The following is a 19,269-nucleotide window of genomic DNA, read 5'->3' as shown; positions in this document are numbered from 1 at the left end:
TCTAATCAGAGTATGTCTACAAACCTGTTTGCCTCAGAAAATGGCAATATAGCACATTATTTCAGAAAATGTATGAACAACCTTCATGAGGGTTGATTTATGTACCAAATACACTGGCAGACCTAACAATAAATAGGGAACGAGCAAATCACAGATTTATTGGGATTCTGAGGAGCCTCAGTGGTATTCCCTGGCAAAAATGCTTACCACATCACTCATATTTTGGTATGAATGTGGCCACATTACCTTAAATTCCACCATTAGGACCCACAACCTTGATTAAATTTTTTAAATAATGCAAATGCCCCTGGAGGAAATCCAAATAGCAAAGTGGGATTATTAATCCTCAGTGTAGTTTTTAAAAAATAAATTGTATATCTCCAGTAATTTTCTGATATTGAGAATCTGGAGTTGAACAAAGAAAGACTCTGCTTTGAAATTACAGCTAGGGACAATCCTCCTCCCCCACAATATTACTTGTGGGGGCTTCCCCCCCATCCCTCTCCATCGTCTCCTTAACAGCGAGCATTCATTACTTTGGTCAGTCAATACTTCATGAACACCTAGATGTCCTACACTTAACATGCCTGAATAAAATCACATACATAGAAATTGCACACATAATTTAAAGAAAACTGTTTTGATAATTTTAGAATTCAAAAAGAAAGACAAGTTCTCCTAAACTCATTTAACATCTCTGTGCCAACCTGTCACATTAAGAGTATTAGTATTATCCAAAGGGCTCTGGAATCTTTCAGTTGAAGTATTGTCTGGATCAAGAGGAGGTGTGGTCTCTGAGGAGTTATTTTCTCTTTCAGAGATGCTTGTGAGTGAGAATGCAGTGATGCGGGCAGGTAAGGGGTCGCCTGGAGTCAGAGCACTGGGCTTTTCTGTTGAGTTCAGTCCTATTGTATTCATGGGAGATGGAAGAAGAAAAACAAAATAAATACGTGAATCATATCCTGCAACATATACTCATCTGCGTTTACTAACTCCCCAGTCCATTATGGCATGTATATAAATATATAGATATACGTATATGTATATATACACGCATACATGCACAACATAGACATGATATGTGTGTGTATATATATGCATGTGTACACAGTGTGTGTATATATTAGTAAATACATATACATATATACACACATATATATAAATATAAATGCATACAGAGGTATAGATATGTAGACTTAGATATAAAACAAGCTACAGAACAGAGGCTAAAGATACAAATGGGGAAATGAAACTGAAAGCAACTATTCCCTGCCCTCTTCCCTTTCGATTGCTGGATTCTCAACTGTCCAAAGCAATTGGGTTCAGAAGGACTCTGGGAAACAAACTGAGGGTTGTGCAAAGGGAGGTGGGTGGGAGGATGGGGTAACTGGGTGATAGGCACTAAGGAGGGCACGTGATGTGATGAGCACTGGGTATTATATGCAACTAATGAATCATTGGACACTATATCAAAAACTAATGATGTACTATATGTTGGATAATTGAATTTAAATTTAAAAAAGAAAAGAAAAGAAAAGAAGGATAGAGCACATGCATAAAGAAAATTGATTAACAGAAATTGTAAAAAAAAATGTAAAGGACTTACCAATGAGGAATAGAGAAAGATAAACTCCAAAAGAGATTATTAGGAGGACTAGTGTTCCAGGAGAAAAAAGATGAAAGATAAAGTTCTAGGTACAAAGTGATAATTTTTCATAAATCAAAGTCAAACAAAGCAAAGATTGGGTAAAAGACAGGGAAACAAAAGTCTCAAACAGATACACAAATGGCCCAAGTCTACAAAAATGTTTTGAACTTTTTGATAATATAAGAAGTACAATTTGAGATACTGAAACAACACTTTCTACAGTTCCAATTCACCTCAGAAGAAAAAACAATATGACAAGGCAGTGTTGAAATAGGTACCAGCACAGCTGATTGGAGTATTCGATTGGTGAAAGCTTCCTGCAGGGCACATTAGCACCACGTATTAAAGGCCTTTAAATTTTTGGTGTTCTCTTATTCAGAATGTGTATTTCTTTATTAAAGAATTGGCAGGGGAGGGTGGGCGGGTAGGCAGTTGTGGAGAATACACCAAAAATTGTTTAAAAAAAAAATACATTGTGATTTCTGGATATGAGGTTATAGTGATGTGGCTTTTTTTCTAAATCATCTATGTTTAACATGTATTCACTTCTATGAATAGCCAAATTTATGTTTTTCAATAATTAACAAAAAATTGAATTATATCACGCAAGTATTTTAACCATTCAGTTCAACAAGAGTGGGTAAGAGAAAATGGCATGAATATGGGAAGAGGAAGAAGGGGAGAAACTGGAAAAGAGTAGAAGTGGTAAGAATTAAGAACCGAAATTAAAAGATTACTGAATAGGGAATTAAGAAAATAGAAGTAGAAAGGACACACAGAAGTCCTTACTTCATTCATTTAATGTCAAAGGCAAAGTGAAATCAATGTTTACTAAATACAGATAAAAACCATCTAAACCCTATTGAACTTCCCCGAGGCCATGCACATAAAATAATGTGGAACTCTGCTGTGGTTCAGAAATCTAAAGTGATAGTACAGTTGTTACAGTCGTTTCCCAAGGAAAATTTTCAAACTCTAGAATTTTATAACCTAATAACTCACAAATCAACATATTTACTAACAAACTTTCACCCATAATACAAGCCAACATATCTAGCTAAGTAATAGGCAAGTAGCTCCTTCCTGGCTTCAGTGTAAAATCATAAGTTTAACTCGATTTATTCTCTCACCTGCTCTTTGTTGAATAAAAGGAAGGGAGGGGTGGGGGAAGAGGAAAAGACAGCAGGAGGAAAGAGAAGGAGAGAGAACAGGGAAGGGAGAGAGGGAGGAGTTAAAATTCGGTGCACTTTCATCATTATAGACTTGAACAATTACTCATTTGTTGTTTTTAGGTTCAACTGTCTTTGGTTTCGGCAGGATTCCAATGATCCGTTCTGCTTTGAGAGAAATGTGGCGACATTTTCCCTTTATCACCCATTCCCTCTTTTCTTTTACATTTGAATTACAAAGAGACTAAAGGGAATATCATTCCAAATACCTCGCATAATAGTGCTGTGCTCTGTTGAAGAGTAGCATTCATAAAGATTATATCTCTCAAGCAAATTCACTCCAAGGTCTATGCAAAAAAGGGTGTTCAGAAAACTATCCTCCTACCTAGAAGCCTTAATATTCTTGCACATGTCTTAAGCTCGGGGCACATTCCCTAATTCAATGAATAAGAATTTAATTCAGGATTAGAAAACACACTCCAACGGCCAATTCTACATTGTCCTTCATCTTCACTTTGGAGATGCTACTCGTTTCCATTGATCATCTTCTTGTTGGCAATATTTGCAAGAGGACATTCGCATTTGCATTTGGGGTCACTATTTTGACTTACCTTATGTCATCATTTGGAGGCTTGTTATAACAGTCAGTGCAGAGACAGTGGAAACGCTCTCAATAAAATGATGAGTCATCTATCATTTTAAACATTCACTCCCCATTCTACCCCATTCCCACTCCCCTCCTGCAACAATAACCAATTTACATGATTGAAATGAACTTAATCATTTGTAAAAGGCGGAAATGCTAACATACATGAGAGTAGCTGGCATAAACCCATCACATCTACTATGCCTTAATGACTTCCATGTATCTATAAATGACTTCCATGTATCTATAAAAATCTATAAAAATTCTCTGCCATACTAGACAATGATAAAATCCTAATACTACATCTTTTAAAAAATAAGAGAGTATACTTCTTATGCAGATTCAGGAACATTTTGTTAGTTTCCACTTAGTTCTTTGTTTCCATAGTTTGAAATGAATTTTCACTTAATTAAAAAAAAAATTCCTTTAATTACCCAATTCTCAGAATATTTTGAATGAACCTAACTAGAACTGTGCGTTATAGTTATTAAATCAGAATTATCTTAGTGGCTTTACTTACTCTTTTAATGCATACTGTCAACCATATGATGAATCAAGAAATCAGTAATACATTTTAAATAGCAGTAACATTTGAGTGATATAACTTATTTTCTCTCTTATTTTGCATGTAGTATGTATGAATTTATTTTTAACATTTTCATTGTTTAAATTTAATTTATCTCAGGATTAGAATACTCATTAAGACTATTAATTTAATTGTGACAATAGAATTTGGAAATGATTATTATAAAATATCTTACTAATCTCAAAGTTTCTCTTTTTTATATATACCCATATATGTATAACATATATATAATATGTTTAGAATTCTAATTTCTCAGATAATTCCTTAACCAATTTTTGAGCCATAAAATTTTGTGATCTAACTTGAATTGTTTGTAATGTTAAAATTTAAAAAGAGATTGGAGTCCTGCCATGCAACTTATTGTCAAGTTTAAGAAAAGCTGTAATTTATACACAATAATACATATACAAATACATTCAAGTAGTTATCAAACTTTATATCTTATAAGCAGGAATATTAAGAACAAGAAAACATCAAGAACCATTCATAACAAACATCAAGAACATTTGTCCTTATAAAATGATTTTACTAGATAATAATAGAAAATTCTATCAACATTAAAATATATAAACTTTGCAACAACAACAAAAAATAAGTAAAATGCAAATATTAATTCTTACCAAGAGTGGAAGGGGTTTCTCCTGAAAAAAGGAAAAAAAACATCTCTTAAAAAATTTCAAATTTCATACATACTTATCTAAATATAAGTTATATATAAAGTCATCTCTATGTTAGTTAACATTCACAAGGTGGCAATTTTCAGTACCTTTTTCCCCACTGAAACTACATTCCTTTTTAATGTCATGTTTACAAAGCCCAAGTGTGTCAAAATTATGCTATTAGTTTTTGAATTCTCAGGTAAAATAAGAAAAATAATGCAATAAAGGAGAGCTATTAGAATTAATTTTAAGCTTGCAGAAGACCTTGGAAATTTTCCCCCAAATGCATTCATTTATTTAGATAATGATTATTTATTGAGTGCCTATTATGTGCTAGACATCATGCCACATTCTAGGGATATAATATAACCAAGATATAGAAATTTCCTGCCCCCAATGAGCTGGGTTCAGTGTGAGATACAGAAAACAAAGAAAAAAAAAATCATATGGTGTGATGACAAATGAGACAGAATGTGCTATAGAATCATATAGGGAGATCACCTAATTTAGCTTTCTGGGGTTGGTGGCCAGCTGGGGGAAGATGCGATAGAGAGGGTTTCTTGGATACATTTAAGCTGTGACCTAAAGGATTATGGACAGTTAGCTTAGTGCTAGAGGAATAAGCTGGGATTTGTCTTACAGGCTTTAAACAGTCATCAGAGGAAGGTGTTTAAGGGGAGGTCTAATGGAGAAGCATTTCAATTTTGTATTGACCTTGTTGTAAAATGGAAAATAGATTATCAGAAGGCAAAGCTGGGAAAGAAACATCAGAGACTAAAAAAAAAGCATATGAGAAAGATGATAGTACAGTTGTTACAGTCGTTGTTTCTTTTACATTTGAATTACAAAGAGACTAAAGGGAATATCATTCCAAATACCTACATTCCAAAATGGTACCAAAAAAAAAAAAAAAAAGACATGAAAAAAATCCATGAAACACTTTGAAAGTAGTCATCAAGACTTTGTAAATCTTTGCAAGTAAAGAAAGGCAGAGAATGAGTAAAAAGGAAAACATTCAGGTTGATAGTTTAACATACTAGGCAATTGCAGTTAGGTAGATTATGGAAGTTTTCACTAAGCTAAAGAAGAAAGAAAAGCCAAAGAGACAGGAAAATTTGATATGCTTGAGACTTCTATGTAAAAATACTTGGTAATATTTGGAGGTGGAGGTTGGTAGCTCAAGATATACATCTGGGCTAAGGCTATGGATCAGCATATAGATGAATATTGTAACTACGAAGGTGAAGGAGATTCCCCAGGTATAAAAAAAAGAGGAGCGTCCAGGATAGAATTCTGAAGTTGAATAAATATTAAAGGAGAGGGCCAGCAAAGGTGACCTAATTTTCTATGTAGAAGGGCAATTGAAGTCAACAAGGGTTATGAGTAGAGGGTGTTTCAAGAAGGAAATTAATGAGGGGCGCCTGGGTGGCTCAGTCGGTTAAGGGTCTGCCTTTGGCTCAGGTCATGATCCCAGAATCCTGGGATCAAGTCCTGCATCGGGCTCTCTGCTCAACAGGGAGTCTGCTTCTCCCTCTGCCTCTACCCTTCCCCCCTGCTCATGCTCTCTCTTGCAAATAAATAAATAAAATCTTAAAAATAAAAGAAGGAAATTAATGAAATCAAATCAAATGAGAGCTAACATGGATCGACTGGATTTATCAAAGAGGGCTCGTGGGAATGTTGGAAAGGTCAGTTTTATTGCCGTGATGGGAACTGGATTCAGTCTGCAGCGAAGTGAGACATGTTTTCATTCCCCCTCTTTGTAAATGACTATTAAAAAGATCATAAAGTTCTTTCCCAAATGATAGTCCACCTGATGTGAAAAGGAATCACGCATCAGATAAAAGAACAGATTGGCTAGTATTTAAGGCACCTTCCTGCCTTGCGATTTTATTTTCCAATCTGAAAAAATTTCTTTCCCTCAGAAGTGCCATCAGATGGGTATGACCCAGTATTCTTCAATGACATTGATAAAAAAGTATTTGTGTATTATATATTTTATATATGTATAGATCCTATATATATATGTTATGTATTATGTATATCATATGTAAATGTGTAATTATTAAAATATATATTATTAAAATGTATATTGTATCAAATATTTTCTTACTTTCTCATTATAGTTCTCTACTTTTTCTTCATCATTCAAACTTAAGTATTGTTTTTAATTTACATGATTTGGATTTTTGTCCCTCCTCTTGTTTAGTCAGCTTTTATTTTTCTAGCTCATATAAAATAATATTTTTATTTTTTATTTTATTTTTTTCCTGTTAGTAGTTTTCTCTCTTCTCATTTGTTTTTATTTCCTTCTAAATTAAGTTCTTAGAATTGTGTTGATTTGCAAAAGAAGTAATAAGAAAAATTAAAAATTATTACTATAGGAGTGACTAACAGCTCTTGTGTTTTAAGTGAAAGAAAAAATAATCCTCATGATAAATGTAGATCATTTAACATATTGCCAGATTCAAAATATTTGAGTTAGAGTGTATAAACATGTTTCATATGATACATCTCTTCTCTTTATCTAAGAAGTACGTAAGTTTTTAAATATCTAAAACTATTTTGATATGCCCCTTCTCAATATAAACACCTAATTCCTTAGAACTTCGAACAAGTTAATTTGATTCATTTAAATCAAAAAAGTATTTGTTGTTTTGCTGGCATGATATTAGGTGTTAGGTTTGAACATATAAAAGGCATGGTCCTTTGCTCTGGGAAAAATTACCATCTGTGAGATACCTATATCCATATCGATAGAAATTTCCAAGAGTCTGAAAAGATATTTAGGTCATAGGTGAACCTGATTATGACTAATAATTAAAATTCCTTCCATTGGAGATCAGCAAGAATCACACAACAAGACGAGGAGGAAGAAAAGCAGCCGTGGATATGTAGCTAAGAGCCTTGCATATCATAAGTGGTTGATAAGTAATTGTTGAATGGTTTTGAACATGAGTAAATGCAAGGGAGAAATCAAAGAGATCTGATGACAACACCTTTGGAGAAGAGCCAGGAACAAGCCTTCTAGGCTATGATAAGAGATTGAATTTTTTCCTGAGAGTGATGGAAGCCATTGGATCAATACGTGTAGAAGAGAAATCAAATAGTAGATTTGATGACAGAGAAAAGAGGAATCTTAATGTTGTCTGTACTGTATCCATCACTAACTCCACGCACCACTGTGCTCGATTGCTGTAGTTTATTAGTTTGTTGCCACCAAAACATGCAGCACAAATGACATAGAACATGTTGTAAGAAGGATTTACAATTTGTCACATATTTATTACGGAAATGAAAAAAGGAATGTTGGGATAATAAGGAAGCTTTTGCTTTAACATAAGAACTATGAATACTAGAGTAAATATGCTAGAAATATTTCTAAACAGTAGACTATTCATCAGGCCACATACATGTTAAATACCCCAAGGATATTCATTTAATTCTAACTGCTTCAAATGCAAGGAATTTGTTTTTAGAGGCACCTGGGTGGCTCCGTCGGTTAAGTGTCTCACTTTTGATTTCGGCTCAGTTCATGATCTCGGCTCAGTTCATGATCTCAGGGTCCTGGGACTCAGCCCTGTGTCGGGCTCCACACTCAGTGTGGAGTCTGTTTGGGATTCTCTCTCTCCCTCTCTCTGCCCCTCCTCCCACTCATGCTCTAAATAAATAAATAAACAAATAAAATCTTTAAAAAATAAAAAAGCAATGAATCTTCTTAAAGGAAATACGTGATGTATGGTATTTTAATCCAAGTTTTGAAAAGAAGAGCAGGAAAATTACCAAAACGGAGAAGACAATTTCTACAGGTGTATCTTTTTAAAAGGATAATTCAGAAGTGATATTTTATTATAATACATTGCTAATATGTATTGAATGTTCAGGGCATGCTAGGCACTATAGTAAGCATGTTGTTGTATTTTCTCCCTTAAGGATCACAACACCCTAAGAAGCTTAGAGAAGTCAAGTGTCTTGGCTAAGTTCACAAGGCTAGTATATGCCAGCCCAGGTTTGAACCTGAGCCTGTCTGACTTTGCAGACCATGCTGTCAACCCCCAGGTCTCCTGCTTTCCTCATTAATCTATCCTTACCGCCTTTCCTCTCCACCTGACCTCTCAGCATGGAAATTCTTTTAGCCAATGTTTTAAGTTATATAGAGATGGGTATTTGTTAAAAGCTCATAAGCTAAATAAAAACGCATCTTAATCAGGCTTGGACTACAAAATAAATGACTAATAGTGCTACACTTGCTAAAACAAACTTGACCCTAAATATAGACATTTAGGTTAAATTATAGTTTGCTGGATAAATGCTCTATGTATGATATAGGTAAATACTAGAGAAAAATCAGAGGTGTGTCAATTTAATTTACTACAGAATATTATTTTGACAGGAAAGTCAACCAAACTACAGTGACATCAAACAAAAGTATCGTAACTCACAGACCTTGTGTTTATCTGTGAATAGGCTTCCGTAGCTTGGAAACAGAAAAATAGCTTCTCTCCAAATGTATATCTTCATCTATGTATTTCTGGTCTAATCATGGGTCCATTCAACATTTCCCCAAATCCTTTAATCTTCAATGCAACAAAATTTAGCATCCATGGCAAACAACATAATATCTAAAGATGGATCACATTTTCCTTTCCTCTGTGTTCATGCTTACTTCCCATAAAGGCTTCTCAAATTGAATACGTGTTTTCCTTTACACCCTTTTATCTCAGAATCTGATTCTAAATTCCTCTGTTGAGTGATTTTTAGGCTATTTTGAAACACCATAGCTTATTTTATATTTTATTTCACTTTCTTTATAGAGTATTACACACACACACACATACACACACACACACACAGTGTTTTATCTTTGAAAGAAAATTCCAAGTCTTCAGCATCACAGTTTAGACTCAATATAAGACTAAACTTACTTATTCTCATAGTCACAAAATCCCTATAAACAGATTTTCAGTCTCTGTAACACTTTCAGTCAACATGATAAATCACATGAAAATTACTTATGCACTCAGTAAATCTTACAGAAACACACTAAAATAAAATTCCATAAATAGAAACCACTTCCAAACTTAAGTTAATGTCCTTAAGAAAATATTCAGGAACTATAGCAATGCAACTTGAAATGACATTAATTTCCATAAACCATATCTACTAGATTACATAAATTAAAAAGTTTTTCAATTATTTGTAAAATATCAAAAAACTTAACTACAAATCTCAAAGGAGGAACACATATAAAGACAACCTACATGAAATAGCCTAGTCAAAAATCTAATATCTAAAGAACATATCCCCTCAAAAACCACTCTAATGACTTGCATAAATATAAGCAGTCCAGCAACAGATACTTCCATGGAGACTGTTTCTACATATCATATAAGGTAGATAGATGAAGTTACTTAAATATTTAGAGGAGACAGTAGTACCAAATGTCTGCAGTACTTTGTCAATATCTGCCATCACATTTTGTAATTCTTCCTAAATTATATGAGCAATGACTTCAATAGTCGATTATATTTTACATATGCAGACAGTATTCGGAATGTTACCGAAATCATCGGAAGAAGCAACTGTGCTGAAGCCTCATCGTTAAACAAGAAGACCTGATCAGACTGGTTGCATGGAATATTTAATTGTTTCATGACCTACTCACTCTTCTTCAGTATATGGTGACAGAGTGATCTGCTTGGCCAGTGCAAAGCGAGAGAACTGGTATAGTTGTCTCAGCTGTTTGGCATGGGTAGACAGCGCTGTACTCCTTATGCCCTAGTTCATGTAGACTTAAAAGCAATCATATACTGTTAGTGGAGTCAAATAGACTTGGAAAAAGCAAATAAACATCTGCAGAAAGTACTTAATGACTAGTGCATAATAAATACCTATTTAATATTAGGAGATTGTATTAATATAAATAGCATTACCATATGTGTAAACATTCTATATGAACAGCACTGGGAGGGTGTGGAAAAAACAGGTAAAGAAAAATATGTGAAATAGTAGTGGGGATTAAGAGGGGGCATGTATATATGTGTGACTATAAAAAGAAGGCATCAGTACTTCTAAAAGTAAGAACTGCATTGAGAGTTCTTAAATTCTATAAGCGCAGGAAACAAATGTAATAAAATAGAACATAGTAAGATACTTAGTATTTCTATATGTTATCTTTTGACTTCATTCTTCTGGGGCAACATTTTCTACGTTTTTTTTTAAAAGGTAAGTGTCTTATTTTCATTATTTAGACAAGGGAATATTTAGAAATATTCCAGTAGGTGGCACCATAGCTCCAAAAATCTGTAAATCATAGGGCAAGTGCTATTTTCCATTATAATCCTTTTGTGAATCACCAGGAGAATTGACTAAGTACATTAAACAGATGAAAATGTAGATAACAGAGCACTTGATCTTCAAACCTATGTTATTCTAACAGATGCATTGTTACTGAATTTACCTTTCCCAATATGTTTCCTTTAGGACTCAAAATGTTTAAGTGATCACAAATCAAAGTTACCTTGAAGTCACACCCCCAAGAAATTTCAGTAAAAACTGGGAATCAGTTGAGTGAAAATGACATTTCAAAAGACGTACTTGGGCTTTAAATACCACCCGTTCTCACCATCACCCCTACCCCCACCCCCCCCACCCCCAAAAAGAAATGGAATGTCATTTCCAAAGGGATTTAAACATGTCTAGTTTGGCAACTCTAGGAAAAGTACAAGGACAGAAGGGTGAAACAGAATAGATGAAATACATACTTATTCTCAGCATCTGCCCTAAAATGAACAGTGGCATGTTTTGAAGGCTGAGAATGCATATCTGACCTCTATAAATATAAAGGCCCTACAAAAGTGAAATAAGCACATCAAGACAAAAAAAAAATAAGGGTCAGCTCTATGCATGGTTTTCCTTGTTTAGTAAGGCATGATAATAATAAAGAACATAAATAAAAATAAAAGGATTCTACTTTTACTTACTCTGTAAACCTGGTATGTGGTCCACAGACAGCAAATCCCACAAATCCCATCAAATTATTAAGTATCTATGGGGTAAGCGCTCTGTGCAAGGGACAAACAGGGTTTTATCTGGATTTCAGGGAAACATAGGAAATAGTCTTTCCTTCATTAACTTATCAGTAAATATAATAATGACAGCAGCAGTTTATTGAAATGTTATTATGTATCAGACATTATGCTAACAGCTTTGCATGTTTTTGCATTTAGTCATTCAAGCAAGCCAAGTATTTTTCCTATTTTATAGGGAATGAAACTGAGACTCAGAGTTTAGTAAACTGCTCACAGCCACATACCTAGGAAGTGTTAGATTTGAAGGAGTGTCTGTCTCATCATAATTTTCCCCTTCTTTACTCAGACTTTATGTTAAAACATTGGTTGTGTTGTTATTATGCCTGGAATCTCATGAATAAAACAGCTACTGATAACCACCAGAAAATAATTTCAGAGATTTCTAGTCATATGGAAACATAGGATGTTAATGTCTATTGACATGTAGTTCATTTGATAGATAAGGAAACTAAAACTGGGTGATCTTCAATGCCTTTCTGATTTCAAGCAATTTAGTAAGAACCACGATTTCCAAGCTCCACCAATTACCACAGAATTTCAACATACTTTAAGTACAAATGGACATTCAAGAAACACTAGATCAAAGCCTCTAAAAAGAAAGACATAGACCAAGATAAACAGAAGAGAGACTTGGGAAAAATAGAGACAATGCAAGGAGTGGAAGAAACCCTGAAACCAACTGTAATTCATACTCTCAGAAATGAGACAACATGGCATCCATGAACAAAGAGCAAAAAAGCAACATTTCAATATTAAGAAAGGAAGCCAATAGATACTTGATAAAATATTTGAAAAAGGAAAAAAGAAAAAAAGAAACAGCAGTTCAATAGAAAGCACCATTTAAAATGCCAAAATATCTCAAAGTGTTTATGTTTGCTTCTGGAAAGCAGGAATTGAAGATGGGAAGCAGGAGGGGACAAAGGACTGATCTTATTTACTATAAACCTAATAGTACTATTCAAACTTTCAAACTACACACACACACACACACACACACACACACACACACTTGAATAAAAATACAAATAAAGTTATCAGTATGTAAAATTGAGTTGAGGGTAAAGAGGGCAAAAGCATAAGGCCTGGGGTAGAATAAAATCAAGGAATTCATTATTGTTAAATATAGCAATCATATCTAGCTGTCTCCTAAAGAATTTTTATGTGAAAGATCACAGCTATTGTTCGATTGTGAGTACATATGAGTATGCAAACACACTCATCTCTAAAACCAGACATGTATTTATATGTCTTTCATATTTGGCTTAAAACATCATATGGTCAATTTCAGCCATGTTGATGAAACAAATCATAACAAAAAAATTAATAAATGCAAGATGACCATCTATAAAAGATTGGTTACTTTCCCTGAATTTTTATCCTAAAATATTTATCTCTAAGTCATGGGGAAAGAAAAAAAAAACTAGATGATCTCTTCCTGTGTAATGATGGTCAGCCTGAGGTCTTTGATTTAGATTCACAAGTCTTAAAAAGTCCTGCAGTCAAGTTTTTTCAGAAGTATTTCATGCTACATGTCCCTCAAAGACATTTATAACATGTTAACGTATCAAAGTCAAAGAGAAATTTATGTAGCTTTGTTTGACCCAGAAGTATTTGCCACCAACCCATTTTTTTCCATGGACATAGTATGGACACTGTCATGAAATAAGAGCACTGTGGAACCTCAGTGGAACACAGTTTATGATTCTGGTTTGTATTAGTTACATATAACTTTACATATATAAAAAGAGAAAGAGAATGAATAAACAATATTATAATCCCGATAAATACAAAATTAGGATTTGTATTTGCACCAGATTAAAATTTCAGATTAAATCAGATTCAAAATTCTGGGCTCCACCTCTCTAGATTCTGATTCAGTAGATTTGAGGTGTGATTTGTGCACTAGTAATTTCTTAAAGCTCTAATGGTGATTATGGGGGAGGAACAAGGATTAAGAATGATTGGTAAAGATACTTCTCTTATGCATGTACAGTTAACCCTTGAAAAACACAGGTGTGAACTGCCCAGGTCACTTACAGGCAGATTTTTTATAGTACAGTACTGTGAATGTATTTTCTTTGTAATTTTCTTAACAGCATTTTCTTTTCTCTAGCTGACTTTATTGTAATAATACACTATGTAATACATATAAAGATATAAAATATGTGCTAATAGACTGTTTTTGTTACCAGTAAGTCTTCCAATCAACAGTAGGCCAAAAGTTTTGGGAGAGCCAAAAGTTATACTTGGATTTTCAACTGTGCAGGGCAGTTGGCACCCTTCATCCCCCTGTCATTCAAGGGTCAACTGTACTCTAAAAACATTTCCCATAATAGATTTACAGAGCATACCTCAGAGATATTGCAGGTTCAGCTCCAGACCACCACAATAAAGCAAATAGCACAATAAGAGAGTCAAATGAATTTTTTGGTTTCCCAGTGCTTATGTTATGTTTACACTATACTGTAGTTTATTAAGTGTACAATATCATATGGCTAAAAAAAGTACATACTTTATTTTAAAAATACATTTATTCCTAAAAAATTCTAATCACTATCGGGCTTTCAGCAAATCATAGGCACTGATCACAGATCCATAACAAATATAATAATAATGAAAAAGTTTGAAATGTTGCAAAAATTACCAAAGTGTGACACAGAGACACGAATTGAGCAAATGCTATTAGAAAAATGATGCTGATAGACTTGCTGGAAGCAAGATTGTCACAAACCTCTCATTTGTAAAAAAAAAACTCAGTGTCTGAGAAGCACAGTGAGCCAAAGTGCAATAAAATGAAGGATGCCTGTATTCTCAAGTTAAATGTCTTTTTGTTTCTTAGGAAAACATCTGTTTTTATTTATCTAAATCCAGGGATAAGTACTTAATTTATAAAATATATCTCGGATAGCAAAAACTTCCTAATTTTATTAATCCCTTAGTAAGTGTATGTTTTTGTAGTGGTTGGCTTTTTCTAGGATAGAATAAAATTATAGTCAAAGAAATACAAAGAATCATGAAAGGCTGTTTGTACAAGTGGTGAAATTGTTTTGTTAGTGTCCTTAGTAGCATTCATAATAGTTACTGTTTAATAATCAGCTACTATGTAGATGGCACTACGCTAAATAATTTTATATATTACTTCATGTAATCTTTACAGAAACCTTACGATGTAGACAGCATTATCTTCTTTTTACAGATGAAGCCTCAAAAAATAAATTTGTGCAAGGCTAAAGAGTTTGATTTTAAATGCTCATCTGTTTGACACTAAAAGCTTTGTGCTTATTCAACTATACTCTGCTCTAAGGGAAAACTGTGTATGCTAAATCCAGTAGTTGTGTGAAAGACCTAGCAGAGACCCAAGCATGAGTAAAACATCATGGATGAACCATTAAAATGGGATTTGGAGTTAAGTCACACATTAAAATTTATTTTTAAGAAGTGCAAATTGTTGAATTATGACTATAAAAGAGTAAGAAAAAACTTTCTTTAGGAAAAAAAAAGTGGGGGGAGGGTGTGAACAGGCTGTGACAAAGTAAAACCAAGGTAAGGACTTACCCTTCAGTATTTTTACCCAAATCCTCAAGGAAGGAAAAATAAAACATGCTTGAAATGGTTTACTCTTACTATGTCTGTGCTTTAAAACAAAACAAAATAACACAAAAAGCTTGTGCTGATGAAATCTATACCTTGTAGGGGTGCCTGGGTGGCATAGTTGGTTAAGCCTCCGACTCTTAGTTTTGGCTCAGGTCATGATCTCAGGGTGGTGGGATCCAGCCTGCATGTGTGGGGATCCACCCTGCATGCCTGGAGTCTGCTTGGGAGTCTCTCTCCCTGTCTCCCTCTGCCCCTCCCCCTGCACTCTCTCTCTCTCTCAAGTAAATAAATAAATCTTTAAAAAATGCTGTTTAAAAAAAGAAAGAACCTATATCCTGTAGAAGAAGTGCCGGAGTGAATGGGTAGGTGAGGCACTGTGTGGGGCAGGAAGCCAGCGAGGAGTGGGGAGTGCGGTGCATTTACTCTAGTTCTGGAGTCAATGACTTATAGCATCACCCACAAACTTTTTAAAAGAACAAGGACCGAACTTTAAATGAGAATCATTTTTTTTTTTTTTTTTTTGGTGAACTAAATGCAAGATAATAAGAAATAAACAGAAAATAAATGCTAGGTTTGAGGGAGTCTGCCTACCAAACTCGGCTCTTATCTCACAAACAGAATCACAGGTCTGCGGAAGCTGCACAAAAGCCTTCTCTCCTAAGGGAAGGGTAATAAAAGCAAAGGGTGATAAATGCACCACTAACTTCTCATTTCCCCTTAATGAAAACTCTGAACAGAAACCTTTGATTTACTTTCAGAATCATTAAAGGAATCCCAGGCTTAACGGGAAAAGCTACACTTTCAAATAGAAAAGGTTTTCAATATGTTGTTCTCACAAGTGTGCTGTTTGCACAGCTAAAAGCTAACAGCAGTGTCTTTACTGCTCTTGTGGTTTCTTCTCTTCGGTGTACTTCTGTTTTTCTGATTCTAAGTCTTTATAGGAAAGGAAGAGGTGCAGCTTCTGTGGTTAAGCACACAAGCAGTCCAAATGGTGAAACGGGTTGCCATAGCGCCGGCATAATCAGCTCTATCTCAGGGTTAAACCACAACTTCTGCAGTATGTTGAAGCTGTCTGATATACATTTAACTGCTACAGAAAAAGAAAAAGAAAAGAAAAATGTAAAAGACAGAAAGACAAAAAGAAAGGCAGAAAGACAATAAGCAGGAAAGAAGAAAGAAAGGAAGAAAGAAAGAAGAAGAAGAAGAAAAGAAAGAAAGAAAGAAAGAAGAGAGAAAGAAAGAAGGAAAGGAAAGGAAAGGAAGGAAGGAAGGAAGGAAGGAAGGAAGAAAGAAAGAAAGAAAGAAAGAAAGAAAGAAAGAAAGAAAGAAAGAAAGAAAGAAAAAGAGAAAGAAAGAAAGAAAGAAAGAAAGAAAGAAAGAAAGAAAGAAAAAGAAAGAAAAAAGAAAAAAGAAAGAAAGAAAGAAAGAAAAAGAAAAAGAAAGAAAAAGAAGAAAGAAAACTGAATTTCAGGTTGATTTGTTTTTGTTTCCCTGAAAAGGTATTTCAAAGATAAGGTTGATTATTATGGTGGTGATTCGTTTCACTGAGAAAGCACTTTGTTTCGAAAACATTTGGCAAATGATATTTTAATGAGAAAAAAGTTAGATCCAATCTTATCTTTCATAACATAAAAAGTCACCATCTCTTTGGCACCAATTAAATTTGATTAATTAGTCACATAAGGAAACTTGAAGAAAATAGATGACAAACAAACAAACAAACAAAAAACACAAACGTGCTTATTTGTAAATAGATTTCATGTTCCTTTTACTTCAAGATGATGAAATGACCAAACAGAGACAAGGCAAGGATATTTCCTATGCGTGCAGAATCCTTCATCATCACATACAAGCATTGTTCTACCACTAGGACATTCTGTGTCACACTCTTTGCAGGCAAATGTAAATGAGTTGAGTGACTTCCTTGATATCACACTTGAAGTCTCAGGAAAGGTAATGTCAGAAAACACAGAAATGTATCGGAGCATTTGCTGCCTCGCCACGGTACCTGGCATGTTTCAGCCCTGGCTGGTAACAATTTTCCAAGCTGAGTACTTCTACCGATTGTCTCATATTTTGACTAAAAACAATTGTTTCATGACAGAGAAAATATTTAAATAATGTATTAACATCCATTAATCATATATCCTGGAAAAGGTCATGAGACAATTTTTTATTTAGCTTCTTTGGAAAAATTTATATTGGATCAGTTTTTCATGCCCCTTTGATGTCAGATAATTTGTGCTCTATCTCGAGTAAAAAAAACAATTTTTGAATACTTCCTATTCTTATAATATCTTTACAAGTTAAGTACTATTACTCTTGTTTTACAAATGAGGAAATGAAGACATTGACAGTTTAAATAAATTATTCCAAAAGAGAGTAAGTAATGATGGAAAAGCTCAATCCCAGGTCCACAAGATGCCAAAGCTCCTGCATTTTCTACTAACCACATAGTGCCATGTGTGGAAGGAGAGGATCCAGAGCATTCATTTCATATCATTCTTTTGAACTTCAGGACCTAATCCTTGAATATCTAACACCCAGGGTCTGTGCTTCCTTTCCCTTTCCACTGCTTTTACCCTAGTCCAAGTACTGGTCATGTTCTATTTCAGTGACTTTTTTTTTTTTTTAGTGAGCTCTATGCCCAATGTGGGGCTCGAACTCATCACCAGAGATCAAAAGTTGCATGCTTCGCTGACTGAGCCAGCCAGGTGCCCCTATTTCACTGACCTTTAGACTGTTTCTAAACTGCAACTTCCTCCCTCCCTTCCCCATGCATGATACAGATTGCCACATTAGTCTGCTTTTTAGATGTACTGATATGTTTCCTGCTAAAATATTTTAGCAGGAAATTCCAAAATCTTTACTACTATCATGGAATTACTATCACACTCCATCTCCATCCTGCCTTTCCAATGGCGTTATCAATATGCTTAAATAAAATCACTTTTTTCATTTCAAATTCAGTTCAAAGGCAATTTCTTATAACCCAACGAGGTTTCAGCACATGTCTTCTCTCTCCCTTTCAGTTTAACATGACCCTAGCCTGGAATATCTTGCCTTCTTTTAATGACCCTTAATCATAGCCATTTTCAGGTTGTGGTTCAAATTCCAACTTCATGACAATTTTCCTGGTCTCTTCAGGCCACCGACTTCTCCTAATGTTTAGAGCAATAATCACGTGTACTAATCATAGGGATGCATATCATACATTGACTTATGTGATTAGCTATCTTTTTACATGAAGTGTTCCAGTTAAGATCATAGACTTTGGAAACAGCACACAAGAGTTTGGATCTCTCTGTTGCAACTCTCTAGCTATGTGGCCTTGGGAAAAATGACATACTGTCTTTGAGCATCTGTTCCTCATCAGTTAATCTATAATATCTACTCATAAGGTTGTTATGACTATTAAATAAGACAGACAATATGAAGTATCTAGTAGGTAAGTAAGCACTGAGCACCTCTTCACTTGGAACTCAGTAACAGGTACTAATCATTGTTACTCATCATCATGATTACCACCATTAGGCATTTGACTTATTAACTCTATTTGTGTTTCTTAAGGGCACTGGTGAAATCGGCATCCCTTATATCCTAATAAATATTCTTGGTTTTAATCTTAATATTGTTTGGGCCTATGGTCCAAAACAAAGTCACAAAACTTTGAGCAATATAATTTTGAAACTCATTGTAAGATGTGTAATTTCTCCTTTCATAAGATGGTATTGCATTTCCTCTTGACATTTTCATATGTTCTCAAATTTTCACATATATCTATATTTATGTCATGCAAGGAAGAACAAAATGCAAAACTGTACCCAGAAAGAGCTTGGCTTTGCATTGTACTCAAACTGACTTGGGTTTGAATCC

The 19,269-nt window shown here is 34.3% G+C and overlaps 1 protein-coding gene across 4 annotated transcripts in view; it reads right to left on the bottom strand.

Moving 5' to 3' along the window:
* The window catches only part of PTPRC (protein tyrosine phosphatase receptor type C), a 118,241-nt gene that overhangs the window by 59,286 nt on the left and 39,686 nt on the right, over positions 1–19,269 (bottom strand). For 2 of the 4 annotated variants that reach the window (XM_036068576.2, XM_036068579.2), the window contains exons 3-4: positions 4,670–4,690; positions 708–905 (exon numbers count right to left, since the gene is read on the bottom strand). In XM_036068576.2, coding sequence (XP_035924469.2) covers positions 708–905; positions 4,670–4,690 — 219 coding nt within the window. The remainder of the gene's footprint in view (positions 1–707; positions 906–4,669; positions 4,691–19,269) is intronic. The other 2 variants (XM_036068580.2, XM_036068582.2) reach the window with 1 other exon arrangement.

The sequence above is a fragment of the Halichoerus grypus genome, chromosome 7 (assembly GCF_964656455.1).
Source record: "Halichoerus grypus chromosome 7, mHalGry1.hap1.1, whole genome shotgun sequence".
In the NCBI taxonomy this organism is placed as follows: domain Eukaryota; kingdom Metazoa; phylum Chordata; class Mammalia; order Carnivora; family Phocidae; genus Halichoerus; species Halichoerus grypus.
Note: the sequence above shows the minus strand (reverse complement) of the source record. Positions and strands in the feature narration are given on the sequence as shown.